We start from the raw sequence: 15,738 nt of genomic DNA, 5'->3' as shown, positions 1-15,738 counted from the left end.
GCCTGCCTCCGGGCAGGCGTAGGTTGCGCGCACCCGCCAACGGCCGGCCCGCGATCCTGAGCACAGCGGCAAATGGCCGCTGTGCCTGGAGGCCCCGCGCATCCCGGGGCTTTAGGCCGGGTGTGCATAGGCTTTGAAAATCTGCCCCACTGTGTGTAAAAAGATGAAGAAATAGCAGAAATATTAAATGCAGTAAATACTTCAATTCGGTGTTCATTAAAGAAGACCTGGAGATAGACCATTGCTGGTTGACAAGACCATGGATAGAAGTGCGTAGATGCAATCCCATTTACAGAGGAGAATGTATGGGAAGAACTAGGAAAACTGAAAGTGGATAAGGCCATGGGGCCAGATGAGGTACATCCCAGGATACTAAGGGAGCTCTGAGATGTGCTGGAGGGTCAGCTGAAAGACATTCAATTTATCCCTGGAAACAGGAGTAGTGCCGCAGGACTAGAGAAAAGTGGTTGTAGATTTGCTTCACAAGAGCAGTAGCAGAGAGGAAGCTGGAAACCATAGGCAGTCAGCCCTACCTTGGTGGTTGGAAAATTAATGGAGATACTGCTGAAGGAAAAGATAATTATCTCCAGTCTGGTGGGTTGCAGGACCCAAAGCATCTTGTATTCACCAAGAAAAGGTTCTGACCAAAAAATCTGATTGATTTTTTTCTTGATTGGGTGACAAGAGAACTGGATCAAGGAAAAGGGTTCAATGCAATTTACTTGGATTTCAGGAAATATTTTGATACGGTCCCATACAGGAGGCTCGTGAATAAAATAGAAGCTTGGGAATGAGCGCCAAGGTGGTGGAGCAGATTACAAACTGTTTGACTGGCAGGAGACAGGGTGTAATGGTAAATAGAATCTACTCTGAAGAGAGAACAGTGTTAAGTGGAACTCAACAGGTATCAGTTTTAGGACAGGTTCTGTTCAATATTTTTGTGAGTAACATAGCAAAAAGGACAGAAAGTAAAGTGTGTCTGTTTGCAGATGGTACTAAGATCTGTAACAGAAAGGACATCCCTGAAGGAGTAAAGAGAATGAAAAGTGATTTAAGAAAGCTTGAAGAGTGGTCAAAGACTTGGCATCTGTGATTTAATGCCAAGCAGTGCAGAGTCATGCATCTGGGGTGAATCAATCCAAAAGAGCTGTATGTGATGATGGGGGGGGGTGAAAGACTAATATGCACAGACTGGGAGAGGGACCTTGGGGTAATCGTCTGTCGATCTGAAGACAGCAAAGCAATGTGACAAGGTGATAACTAAAGCCAGAAGAATTCTGTGTTGCATAGAGAGAACGGAATAACCAGTAGAGATGTGTATCGTACCAGTAATCATTTCCGGTTTCGTGGAACCACGGGAAATTTCGTTTCCGCGGCTCTGACCGTTTTTTTTTCGGCTGTCCCGATAAAAAAAACAAAAAACAACCCACCCTGATCCTTCAGATTTAATTATTTACAATCCCTCACCTCCCTCCCCCCCCCCCCCCCCAAACTTGCCTAAAGTCCCTGATGGTCCAGCAGGGGTCCCGGCGCCATCTTAAAAAAATGGCACGGGCCATCCATGCTCCTACCATGTGACAGGGGCCGGCCAATGGCATTGATTGCCCTTACCATGTGACAGGGGCTAAGGGCCATCGGCACCATTTTGATTAGTGGCAGCCGACAGCCAGAGAGGGGGACATCGCTCCCAGGACTTTGCTGGACCGCCAGGGACTTTAGGCAAGTTTTTTTTTTGGGGGGGGGGTCGGGAGGGTGGGGGATTGTAAATAATTAGATCTGAAGGGTTGAGGTGGGTTTGGGGTTTTTTTTTTTCTGTGTACCCTCTCTCTCCCCCCCCCCCCCCCCCCCCCAAACGATAAGAAAACCACATGAAATTTCATGGGGTTTTCCTATCATTTTCAGGCCCTCCTGAACCGCGACGAAATAGGAAATATAGACTATATTTCCTATTTTGTCTAAAACAAATGCACATCCCTAATAACCAGTAAGAAAAAGGGTGTGATAATACCCTTGTACAAGTCCTTGGTGAGGCCTCACATGGAGAACTGGGTTCAGTTCTGGAGACCCTATCTCAAAAAGAATAGACAGGACAGAGGTGGTCCAGAGAACAGCGACCAAAATGTTGGGGGGAGAGGGGGGGGTCTGTATTGGAATACTTGTGAAGAGAGGCTGAAGGATCTAAATACGTATACCCTGGAAGAGAGGAGGTGCAGGGGAGATATAATAAAGACATTCACATACCTGAAAGGTTTTAATGATGTATGAACTTCAAACTTTTTCTACTGGAAAGGAAACCATAGAACTAGGGGTCATGAAATGAAACTCCAGCGAGGTTGACTCAAAACCAACATCAGGAAATATTTGTTAATAGAGAGGGTAGCAGATGTCTGGAATGCCCTTCCAGAAAAGGTAGTGAGGAGAAAAACAGTAAACAAATTCAAAAAGGCATGGGATAAACACTATGGATCCCTAAGGGCTAGAGATTGGAAATGAAAGGTGCATATAGCGGCAGTCACTATCCTTAACAGAAGGCATGGGGATTACTACCCTTAATCAATTAGCCTTGATTCTTCTACCACAACTTCAACAATCACTCTCCATTTCAACAGCGGGGGAAAAAAGAAGAATGGGATTCAGACAACAGCCAACATTAGGGTCCAACTTTTACAGTTCGGGGTACTGATATGCAGACATTAGAGATAAAGTACAGGATAGCGTCTATGGTCAAGTCCAAAAGCAAAGCACATTCAAGCAGTATTGTCCGAATTATCAAGAAGGATGTTTACCCCATAAAAATATTGCTAGCAGTAATTTTGTTAGTGGTTTGATAGTTGCTTGGTTTTGATTGTAAATATTACTACCCTAATATAAAGCTTGGGGGTAACCTGTACAGAACAGCAGTTACTATCCTTAACAGAAATATGGGGGTAAACTGCATAGAGCAGCAGTTACTATCTTAAGAAACTTGCTGGGCAGACTTGAACATTTAGCCTTTTTCTGCCATCATTTCTATGTTACTATGTAAGTTTGAGGTGCACAGATAAGGTGAAAATTGTCTTGAAGGATTAGGATTGGGATTGGCTCAGCTAAGAGTAAAAGGAGTAGCAGGAGAATATGAAGAAGAGAAGTGGAGGTGTGACGACAGCAACACGGATAAGATGCTATCAAAGAGAATGGAGATAGCTGGATAAGAGGAAGAAACTTTGAAGTTCAAGAGCAGTGGATAGGAGTGAAGACAGAATGGCAGATGAGGTAAAGAATGGAGACAGTAAACTTGATATTAGTAGTAGTTTGCAGCAGAGAATAAGATTGGGGAAAATTAGCATCAGTAGAGCCATAGAAAATAAAGAGAGGAAAAAATCTACTGACCTAAGGTAATACTATGACATGTATCTCCAGCAAGTTGATAGAAACCAAAAGAGGTTAGAGTGTTCTCTAAGGATGGTGTAAAAATTATGATGTAGATGAATTGCAAATTTTCTAGTACATGTCTGTCTGCTCAAGGAGTTCAGGGTGAGAGCAGCTCAAGTGATTTGTGGTGACTTCAGAAGTCAACCACAGAGGCAGCTGGGAGAAGTATCCAGATGTACTGCAACCTCCCGAGTACCTTGCTGGCTATTCAAGAAATGCAGGGTGGGAACAGCTGAGGCCTGATGTGGTTGTGGTGACTTCCGACATCAAGCACCAAGGCAGCTGGGAGAAGCATGCAGATGCACAAATGTATGGCAACGAGTGCCACAGAATTTCAAAACTTTTAACACAATTTTAAAACTCTTGCTGCAGAATTTACCTTGAACCTGCCATAGGAAACAGGGCTTTATGAATACAATGAATTAATGGATATTTCTCACTGCTAGCACATTGCACAATTTCAGCCCTTTTGACTCAGGGATTGTTTTTTTCAGTCAGTCAATCTTCACCAGATAAACAAATTTGATCCCCGTGGGCCCCTCCCGACGCAGCTCCTACAGCAAAACACAGCTGTGTTATGGGGACTGCATTTCTCCGAAACTTTGTTTTGATGCTTAAAATAAATACCAATTTGAAGATTTTATTGGACTACTACTTCTGTCTACATGGAACAATATTACCTATTGGTCTCACACCTTATTTTCTCTCAGTGATAGCCATAATATGTGGTGCTTGCAATATTGATGTCATTTGGCTTTTCACCCAGAGCAGAGGATTATATTCCACTCACCTGGAGTTCCCAGAGAACTTCCTGAAGTTCTTTCCTCCTATTTTCTTTCCAAGTGAAGCTCATCCATCTCACATTCTGATAAGGAGAGTAAGAACAGTTTAAGATTAGCGCTCTTAGTTCCCTTATTAACATTTGTGCTCTTTCATTTCCAGTATAGCTAATAAAGCATCAGTATAATATTCAAAGGAAAACAAAAATGTAAATGTAACATTATTGTAGCAATTTTCAAAAGCTCATTTACCAGTGTTAAGTGCACTTAAAGGTGAATTTTTAAAGGCTTATGCAAGGAAAAATGGGCATATGTGTGTGTATGTGGCCCGATCTTACATAATCAGTATTTTAATAAGGGGCCACATACACGCACATATGCGTGTTTACAATTAAAATTGCATGCGGAAAAAAAGTGGTGTGTTAGGGGTGTGTTTGAGATGGGGTTTGCATGTATGCCCATAATGAGCTATTTTAAAAGTGACATATGTGCAAACATGATCAAACATACGTGAGTACACTTACTATTACTCAGAGCACACAAGTGTACATTTTTCTTTTGAAGTTGGACTTGGCCTTAGGTGAGCTGGCTTCTCTGGATGAGTAGACACAGGACCAGGCTAGGGGGTGGGAAGGAGTGTAACAGGGACAGACAGATCTACTGGGGGCAAATTGGGATACCACTCATACAGGGGTCACTGTGACTGACTGGGTAATACAGTGGGGTGGGAGTGAGTGTACCAGGGATAGACTGGGCCATAACTGGGACATACAGAATTATACTGGAGATTACTGGAACAGATTGGGAGAAATTGAGACATACAGGGCTATTAAGGGAGATGGTAGTGTGTGTTACTGGGACCTACTGGGTGTAGATTCCCTTTTCAATATGACATTCATGGCCTTACAGATACTCATATTACAATGGCTGAGGAGGGAGAAATAACAGAGGAGGAGGAGATAACCCTTATAGATAACCTAGAATAACTTCTAGGTTATCCAGCTAAATGTTTTTGCATATGAACATATTAAAGAGTAGTCTTTTTTTTTTTTTTTTTTAAGAGGCGAGGACAGCCCAATACAAGTTCAGGAAATAACCTGAGCTGAGGGAGCATTTCCCGCACTTATATTAGGCTGTCCTCACCTTTAAAAACCACCAACTTTGTAACAGATAAGTATTCTAAGTGCAATTATTACAAATAAAATAAAAAGAGTAATGCCACAAAAAGACTATCTAGATCTATAGATGCTGACCTATGATTAAAATCTTGGCAGTCTTATTTTGACCCAAAGACATCCATTGATGATTAACGCCTAGTTAAAGCCATTTATAATGGCCATGTATACATAAAGCTTTGTGTTTTGTTAAATAATTGGGTGGATTCTTACTATTTATTGCTTCATAACCTTGCCAAAACCAGAGGCGTGCCTCTTCCAGAGGGACTAAAAGATCATCTGGATGAAAAGGAGGAGGAGACATATGAACTGAGTCAGGAAGAGCTGCAGACGATACATCAGATCAATGGCAAGCTACAGAGGAAAGGAACATTCTGATATAAAGATATCTTCAAAGATGAATGTGCATTTATTTACATGGGGTGCTCAATGTGATAACTAATACATTAAATCAATTTAGTGCTTCTTTGGTCACCTCTCTTTTTCAGGGAGGGGAAGCTCTGGTCCTTGGATTTCCAACTCTGGCCTCCTCCACAGAGGTATCCTGTCACAAATGACGCTGCCCTTGGAGGACATACGGTAGGACCTGGTTGCAGTGGCACATCAACGTAACTGCTGGAGGGGCCTGCAGGGCTCTGAGTCAGCTGAGAAGATGGGCTGGCAGCTGTGGTGGATCCTTCCTCCTCAGCCACCTGTTCTTTTGGAGAAATGGGAGCATCGTTCTCTGGTAGTAGTGGTGGTGATGCTGCAGGCTCCATGAGCGGAGGTGGTACAATGATGGGTGGTAGTGGAAGACTAGGTGGAGCTGCTAACAGTGCAGGTGGAGCTCTGGTGTGAGGAGGAACCATCTGAGCTGGTAGTGGCTCATCCAGTGGGTCATTATGTAATATGGAGCTGGTGGGGCCTATGGCTGTCGGTGGGGAACCCTCTGTAGCATGTCCATTCACATTGCAATCTGGATCTACATTTCTTGCCAAATGCCCCATAGCTCCGGCTACACTCCCTGCATCTCCTTCCTCAGAATATCACGGGGGCCATGCATCTCAGTCCTGAATCCTGCAGTCTCCTCTAACACGCTGGAATTAATGTCAATGATGTGTCTCTCCTCTTCTTTAAGAGAGATTAGCTCCTCCTCTGCTGGCTGCCCCTCCTGCTGGCCACTGCCCAAGATCTGGTGTGAGTGAAAGAGTAGCAGCTAGCTGGGTCTTCTCCTCCTCCTCCTCCATCATGGGCTGCTGCTGCTTAGGTGTTAGGCGCTTCTCTAAAAGTCAAGACTCAGTGTCCTCCTCTGGGCTAGCAGGCAGCACTCATAAGTGCTGCCTTTCCCGAAGGCCATTTGGTCCTGGGCCATCAGAGCCATTGCCTAGTTGCTCCTCTGTAAAATGGAAATTCGAACATGCTTTAAATATACATATCATGTGGGTATTTCTCTTCACACTCACTTGACCTTCCTTTCTGCCTAACAGAACTGCCCCATGATCCCTAATTTAGCACTTTCTGCTACACCACAAATTGTATAGAAAGCTTTCCGATGGTATAAGTACTGTATATACACCCTAGAAACACTTGTGCACCAGCATGCAATGCCAAGAGAGGACTCACTACATGGTGTGGATCTTGAAAAGGATTGCTTACTGGCTCTAGGTATTGAAAACAGGAAGATCCATTCCTGAATTTTAGCTATAGAATTCTGGGACTAGTAGTTCTGACTTCAATAATGCTTTCCCTTAGAAAAGCTAGATTACAAATGCCTATATGCCTTAGGATAAAGCCTGGACTGGATCAACTTGCTCCAAAAAGCTGGAGCCAGCTAGAAACACAACTGCTGAATGCTCAGCTTTTTGCAATGTGCAGCAAATGATATTGCCCTCCATACTCATGGAGGGCAAGTCTTCCCTAACCTGCACAGGTTAGTCAGACCCAGGTTACTCAATTCCCTGGACCCAGGAGGTGAACAGGCTCCTACCACTTAAACAGTAAATTCCAAAAAATGTACCCAGAGAAAAATCCAAACTAGCCAGTGGGTGGACTAGAAAGGAAAAACCCCTCCCAATCCTGGTCAGGACCATCAAACAGAGCTTGCTTGGCTCCTCTGACTGGACCTGTAAAACAACAAAAGCTAAGCTTCTAGCTACCTCCTACACTTGTGCAAACCAAAAGGGAATGCTTACTGAGCTCTAGCCAGAGCACTACTATATATGTTTACTAGGGGGATGGCCATTCCAGACTCCGAGGAGGGAGGGTCTATATTTTAATGGAACCTGCCCCTACAATCCATCCTGCACTAACTAGCTGATACTTAACACTTAGGACTTACTGGTAGCATGACCATAGGTTCTGATACACTATGAGAAGAGTCAAGTAGAAATTTGGGCAACCTTCCTCAGTTTCACTAAAATCATGCAGAAAGATGCTGCTGAATATGAAGTCTTAATCCTTGAAAGTCTTAATTCACATGGATTTTCTTTTGAAAATTGAAAAAGCCAATTGTATTATAAATATTCTTGTTATATTTATTACCATGTTATAATGTAAAATAGGGCTGTTACCACCCTATTCCTTTAGTTATCTGGAAACCGATGTGATATCTCGATCGAATGTCGGTATATAAAATAAATAAATAAATAAATAAATAAATAAATAAATAAATAAATAAATAATGCATCAGTGGTGTTAAAGCAAGGTAGCTAAAACAAAACCACAAAGTTGTATTTATTAACAGCGATAAAAATTCTCTGAACTTGACTTGTGTGCATGCTAGTTCTGGTGTTCTAATTGTTGTTACCTTTATTCGAACAACGGAAGCCCTGATCATGTTCTTTGTGGGTTCCACTAGTCACTGGAAAAGAATGAAGGACAAGCTAGAAGTTTCCCTGAAACACAAGTCAGCACATGATGGCGTGCAAAGGAAGATGCTGTACAAGCGATATATCAGAGTTTTGACCATTTAGTTGAGATGTTTGAAAAAATGAGTGTCAATGCTCTTGAGAACTTGGAGAGCAGAAGCAAAGCTGACAGTTTATGGAACAGTCTGTTGAGCTTTCCCTTTGTAATTCTACTTCCATTTTAGAGTACAATACTTAGGAGAGTTAATATTGTACAAGATCCAAAGAAACTGCTGCTGACATGGAAAATCTTGGCTTTTTTTTGGAAAGAGAATCGAAATGAATAGTGGAGGCAGCCATTGCAGCTGGCTTTCAAGTAGCTGAAGAATATGACATTCCACAAAACATAGAACTAGGAAGAAGAAAAAGATGCCTGGGGAAAAGGCAGAAGATGCAGGCTTATCTCTGCAGCAAGAAATGAGCTCTGTGATGTACTTGGTGACTGACAGACTGAAAGAGGAAATGAGGGGCAGGTGTACTCACCTGCGAGAATTTCACAATATATTTGGACTTCTGCTTGACATGAAGGCTCTTTCAGCTCTGATTTAGAGCTCTTCAAGTTGAAAGAATATTGAAATGATTTGGAGCTTTTTATAAATCCATTTGGGCAGAATCACCTTCAGGATTGTAGCATATTCATGCCTGCTGAGGCCTCAGGAAACGCTCAGGAATACAAGACTGGACCAACTTAGTTATGATGCAGAAATTTATTGACAGTGCTTCAAAGATACAAGAATCAAGACAGTAGCTCACCTTACATCTGGCAGAACTAACAGGTAAATGTCTATGATCTGTGTGTATCATGAAGTCCTACCAGCTCCCTGGGGCCTCCCCAAGCCTTTCTAGGCCTAGGTTTTTATGGTAGTGTGAAGGGAACCTCCCTTCACCAAGAATCCTTTGTGGTGTTCTGCCTTAAGAAGAACTGGATTAAAACCTTGAACCGAGCTCAATCACATACCCTCCCCCTAATTTGGCCATGTCTGGTCAAGCATCCAAGTCATGCCCGGGGCATACTCCGGCTCTGTCTCAAGTGCCTCCCCCCTCTGGATCTACTGTCCCACACATCCATGAGTTGTTTCCATAAGTTTGTAAAACGGAGATAATCTTGACTCAGGACTACTGGGTATGGAAGGTCGGAGAACACAACCACTTCTCACATGGCTTATACTGCAGCGGTCATCAAGAGAACATGGGAAGGCCATTGTAGAAAGACAAAATGAGTTCTTTGCTTCTGTGTTTACTAATGAGGATGCTGGGAAGATACTGGTTCTGGAAATGGTTTTCAAGGCTGAGTCAGATGAACTTAACCAAATCACTATGAACCTGGAAGTAGTAGTGGGCCAGACTGACAAACTAAAGAGTAGTAAATCACCTGGACCAGATGGTATGCATCCCAGGGTTCTGAAGGAATTTCAGATCTATTAGTTAAAATTTGTAACCTATCATTAAAATCATCCATTGTATCTGAAGACTGGAGGGTGGCCAATGTAACCCTGATATTTAAAAAAGGGCTCCAGGAGCAATCCAGGAAACTATAGGCCAGTGAGAGCCTGACTTTAGTGCCAAGAAAAATAGTGGTAACTATTACTACCCCTAACTAATTAAGCTAGATATTTCACTTAGATGCAGTTCCAACACTGCTCTCTACATTAATGGTGGGGGTGGAAGGGAAATAGAACCAAAAGGGTTACTAAGAGCCAAGAGTAACAGATAAGTATAAGAAAAAAAAAAAAAAGAGCAAAGCTTGCTGGCCAGACTGGATGGGCCGTTTGGTCTTCTTCTGCCGTCGTTTCTATGTTATTCTAAAGATCAAAATCAAAGAGCATATAGAAAGACATGCCTTAATGGAACACAATCAGCATGGATTTACCCAAGGGAAGTCTTGCCTCACAAATCTGCTTTTTTTTTTAAGGGGTTAATAAACATGTGAATAAAGGTTAACCGGTAGATTAACAGTATTTTGATTTTCAGAAGGCGTTTGACAAAGTCCCTCATGAGAGGCTTCTAGGAAAACTAAAAAGTCATGATACCTTAACCTCTGAGTCTCACAATGCCACTTTTGCATTCCTCCCATCACTAATATATATATATTTTTTCTTCTAGTAGCATCTTTGCTTTCCTGACTACTTTCACAACTTCTCTTAGTTTTTCTAGATATTGTTGCCAGTTTTTGTTTCTGCAATTTCTTATAGTTAAGAACATAAGAACTTGCCATGCTGGGTCAGACCAAGGGTCCATCAAGCCCAGCATCATGTTTCCAACAGAGGCCAAACCAGGCCACAAGAACCTGGCAATTACCCAAACACTAAGATCACATCGAGGACCCACTGATCCGACGTGATGTTGGTCCATTCCTTGAGAAAAAGGGACAGACATCCACCTAAGAAAAGAGCGGAGGAATGGGCCAGCTGCATTTCATTGGGAGGACTTTGAGATGGAATCTGAAGGGGTCATATCCCGGAACAGCCATCAGCCACGAAAGGAATAAAACCAAGACTGGGATCTAGTGGAGGTGGGTCTTTGGCCGCCCCTCTCGGCCTGTTGTACCTGTGCTGACTCCTGAACCAAGAGCGCGAAGAAAAAAAGGATTTGGATTGCCGAGGGCGGTCCTCCGGCAGCTTATGCACCTTATTGTCCCCAAGAGATTTAATAAGCTGCTCCAGATCCTCCCCGAAGAGCAACTTACCCTTGAATGGGAGAGTGCCCAACTGTGATTTAGAATAGGAGTCCACTGCCCAATTACGAAGCCAGAGGAGACATCTAGCGGACACCGCCTAAACCATAGCTCTGGCCTGCACCCCGAGAAGAATGTAGAGGGCATCCGCCCCATACACAATGGCGCCTTCCAGCCGTTCTGCCTGTTCCGCCTCTGCAGACGGGAGGACTTGGTGTTGAGTAGTAGAGATGTGAATCGTGTGCCCGATCGTCTTAACGATCGGATTTGGCTAGAGGGGGGAAAAAATCTGATCGGGGGTGATGTGAATCAGAATTGGTTCCGATTCACATCGTTATTTTTTTTTTAGTGAGGCCCGACCCTTTAAAATTAACCCCTTACCACCAAAACAACCCCTAAACCCACCCCGACCCTATAAAACGAATCCCTTACCTTCCCCCCCCCCCCCCAACCCCCCAAAACTTTACGATTACCTGGTGGTCCAGTGGGGGCGCGGGGACCGATCTCCCGCTCTCGGGCCATCGGCGCCATTTTGGCTGCCACTCAAAAATGGTGCCGATGGCCCGATAAAAAAAAAACCCACCCGATTCTTTAAAAACGACCCCTTAACTTCCCCCACCCTCCCGAGCCCCCCAAAACATTTTAAAATTACCTGGTGGTCTAGTGGTGGTCCTGGGAGCGATCTCCCGTTCTCGGGCCGTCGGCTGCCACTCATAAAGATGACGCCGATGGCCCTTTGCCCTTACCATGTGACAGGGTATCCGTGCCATTGGCCGGCTCCTGTCACATGGTAGGAGCACTGGATGGCCGCCGCCATCTTTAAATACGGCCGCCGCCATCTTTAAAGATGGCGCCGGCCAGCCAGTGCTCCTACCATGTGATAGGGGCCGGCCAATGGCTCGGATACCTTGTCATATGGTAAGGGCAAAGGGCCATCAGCGCCATCTTTATGAGTGGCAGCCGACGGCCTGAGAATGGGAGATCGCTCCCGGGACCACCACTAGACCACCAGGTAATTTTAAAATGTTTTGGGGATCGGGAGGGTGGGGGAAGCTAAGGGGTCGTTTTTAAAGGGTCGGGTGGGTTGTTTTTTTTTATCGGGCCATCGGCGCCATTTTTGAGTGGCAGCCAAAATGGCGCCAATGGACCGAGAGCGGGAGATCGGTCCCCGCGCCCCCACTGGACCACCAGGTACGGGATTTGTTTTATAGGGTCGGGGTGGGTTTAGGGGTTGTTTTGGTGTGCCGGTTTTCCCCGCTCTCCCCCGATTTACGATTTTTCAGGATAAATCGGGGGAATTTCTATTGTATCGCGACTCTTAATGATTTTTGACGATTTAAAATATATCTGATGATTGTTTTAAATCGTCAAAAAACGATTCACATCCCTACTGAGTAGTTGCTAAATCCACTGAAGGCTTGCCTGCTGCATGAGACTGCTACAGACTGTCGCCTAGACACCGAGCGCTCGGACTTCAAAAATCTTTTTGAGGTAGACCTCCAATTCGCGATCCTGAAGATCTTTCAATGCAATCGTCCCCACGACTAGGATTGTAGTGCGCTTCGTGACAGCGGAGACCGAGGCGTCCACCTTAGGGACCCAGAGCATATCCAGACACGGGTCTGGAAGCGGGTACAGCTTGTCCATGGCTCTGCCCACGCGCAAACCGGCTTCCGGCGTCTCTCATTCCCGGAGCAGTAACTGCATTAGCATCGGATGGAAAGGGAAGGTGCGTGGGGGTGCCCTCAGGCAGGCGAGGACTGAGTCGACGTTGCTAGAAGCTGCGGCAGACATGTTGCCCTCTGGAGGGGCATTTAAGCCCAACTCAGCCAGAATATGGGGTATAAGCGGATCCAGCTCTTCACGCTGGAAGAGACGCAACACCCTGGGGTCACCCCCCCTCTATTGGTGGATTCAGAGCGAGAACATTGGCATCTGGGTCGGGGTCCAGTATTGGAGCGGGCGGATCAGTGGGGGCCGGAGGGACCGGAACCCCTAGGACCACCTGAACCCGGTTCGCCCCTTGAGTCTGGGGACCTGGGCCCCTGTGCTGCAGCTGATCTAGGGACCTTGGCAGGAGGAAGGCAGGCAGGCAGCTGAGGATCTGGTGGGTCATCCTGTTGTAGAAGGCTGGCACCATAGGCCTTATGCATGAGGAGAACAAAATCAGCTGAAAAAAGTCCTGGAGATTTGCCTGGGTCAGAACTGGCATCTGGGAGGTCCACGCGGCTTAAATCAAGGGGGGGGGGGGGGGGAGTGAGGAAAAAAATCGGGTCCCTGCCCCCATCAGGCTCAGAATCTTCAGTGAGGTTTGGAGCCAAAAAGACTGCCGTTCCCGCGGTTTGCAGGAATGAGGCCATCCTTGCAGCGCATCTGCCATACCGGGAACGACCAGCTGATCTCTCCGGTGCAGAGGAGCCGTCCCCTCCGAGGCAGGCTCTCCACATGCAAGGCAAAAGGCCGATCGAGGCATAGAGGGAGAGAGGGGGGAGGGGCAGATCTGTCACACGTGAGACGGCAAGAATCGCCGGTGCCTGGCTGAGAGCAGGGAAGTGAAAGTTCAGCTACCCACTCTTTCCCCCGATGGAAGGGTTTTTGGTTTTTTTTTTGGGGGGGGGGGGGTGGTAGAGATAGAGTTGCAGCCATACTCAAATATTTCTGCCTTCCTTTCACACACAGATTACAAACAAAACAGAACATAAAACAAATAAAGCTTCTTAAAAGTATTAATTATCTTAACTATACAAAACTATTAAAACTATTTACCTTAAATTGACAGCAACTACTAAACTGTATCTACACATTACTCAGTATTACACATTACCTAGAGAAAGTCATTACTCCGTAACACATTGCCCACAGACAGTTATTATACCTTCACATTAACAAGTACTGCAGTTTTTCACTCTCTTGCAAACAAAACACATACTGACAAGTACTTCAATTTTTTTCTCTAATTTACTTGCACCTGCTTGACGTCCCATTATACCTTACCTTAAAATTGAGCACTGTGCCTTTAAACTTTTAAACCTGTTAGTTCTGTGATTATCTTATCTAAATCTTATCTATCTTATATCTAATCTAATTATCACAGAATAACCCTCCAATAACCCCAGTAAACTGCATATGTCTGTTTGATCCAAGTAAACTGTGTATGTCCTGGTCTGATAAGGACCCTAACATCCCTAACTATAACTCTATGCCTATCAAACTATAAATCTTAAAGCCTATCCTAATAAAGTTTTCTCCAGCTGTGGCTCTGCAAGACAACAACTCAAATCAACAGGTTTCCTTTCTAGAGTAGAGGAGAGAGAAAGCTAGCTGGCAGTGGATAGAGGATGAAGGTAAGGAAAAGACCATCATGCCCCTCTACCTTAAACAGAGCAGTCAAGCAAGCAATCTCACCTACCATCTCCTCTAGGTCCCATCTGGGTCACCAGTTGTTGTGGTTCATTGAAAATAAGAAAGTTTAAAGCCACTAGCTATAAGAGGAAAGGTTTTTATTAAATGCTATAAAAATATAAATTTTAGACATTAAATAATAAGGTACTTTATGGAGAGGCAGAGTGCCATACAACATACTAGCATAAATTCCCTCTCAAATGATTACTGATAAAGCATTATATAGAATTTCATTTGTATATTTCTGACCCTAAACTAGGTTAAGCAAATGTTGCTTACCTGTAACAGGTGTTCTCATAGGACAGCAGGATGTTAGTCCTCACATATGGGTGACATCACAGGATGGAGCCCAATCACGGAACACTTATGTCAAAGTTTCTAGAACTTTGACTGGCACCTACTGGGCATGCCCAGCTTGGCACTAATCCTGCAGCCAGCAGGGGCCCCCCTTCAGTCTTGTTGAAAGCTACAGGAAGTGCCAAAAAATAAAATAAGAAAACGTAATGAAGCCAACACTGCGGGGTGGCGGGCGGGTTTTGTGAGGACTAACATCCTGCTGTCCTGTGAGAACACCTGTTACAGGTAAGCAACATTTGCTTTCTCACAGGACAAGCAGGAATATAGTCCTCACATATGGGTGAGTACCAAGCTGAGGATGTCCGAGAAATGCACCAAATGTACCCAAGATGTGCAATAGGTACAAGGACTGGGGTGGAATTTGGTAGAGGGCATCCTGAACCCTAACGGGCAGGTGGAAGGGTGTTGGTACATCAAGTTGTAAAAACGTTGCGCAACACAGACTGGCCGAAGATGGAATTTTGTCTTACGGCCTTGTCTAAGCAATAATGGGCTGTAAAGTATTGAGAGAGAACTCCAGGTTGCAGCCCTGCAAATGTCAGGAAGCGGCACAGAGCATAGGTGTGCTACTGAAGTTGCCATGGCCCTCACAGAGTATGCTTTAACACGGTCTTGAAGTGGAATGCCTGCTTGTTGATAACAAAAGGATATGCAGTCCGCCAACCAGGAGGAGAGAGTCTGCTTACCCACAGGCTGCCCCAATTTGATGGAATGAAAAGAGACAAACAATTGAGTGCTTTTCCTGTGGGCAACTGTACGGTCTAGATAGAAGGCTAGAGCTCGTTTGCAGTCAAGGGTATGCAGAGCCTGTTCTCCTGGATTGGAGTGGGGCCTGAGAAAGAAGGTAGGTAGTATAATGGATTGATTAATGTGAAACTCCGATACTACCTTAGGTAAGAACTTAGGGTGAGTGTGGAGTACTGCCCGGTCCTGCAGAAGTTTAGTATAAGGTGGATAGGTAACTAGGGCCTGTAACTCACTAACTCTGCGAGCAGATGCTATTGCCCAAAAAAAAAATCACTTTCCATGTGAGAAAGCGAAGATCACAGGATTGG

General features: G+C 44.8%; 1 protein-coding gene across 4 annotated transcripts in view; it reads right to left on the bottom strand.

Moving 5' to 3' along the window:
* LOC115090736 overlaps positions 1-15,738 on the bottom strand; it is a 161,363-nt gene that overhangs the window by 109,318 nt on the left and 36,307 nt on the right. For all 4 annotated transcript variants that reach the window (XM_029600198.1, XM_029600201.1, XM_029600200.1 and 1 more), the window contains exon 4: positions 4,202-4,276. In XM_029600198.1, coding sequence (XP_029456058.1) covers positions 4,202-4,276 — 75 coding nt within the window. The remainder of the gene's footprint in view (positions 1-4,201; positions 4,277-15,738) is intronic.

The sequence above is a fragment of the Rhinatrema bivittatum genome, chromosome 4 (genome assembly GCF_901001135.1).
Source record: "Rhinatrema bivittatum chromosome 4, aRhiBiv1.1, whole genome shotgun sequence".
In the NCBI taxonomy this organism is placed as follows: Eukaryota; Metazoa; Chordata; class Amphibia; order Gymnophiona; family Rhinatrematidae; genus Rhinatrema; species Rhinatrema bivittatum.
The sequence above is the reverse complement of the archived record's forward strand: the minus strand, read 5'-3'. Positions and strand labels throughout refer to the sequence as shown.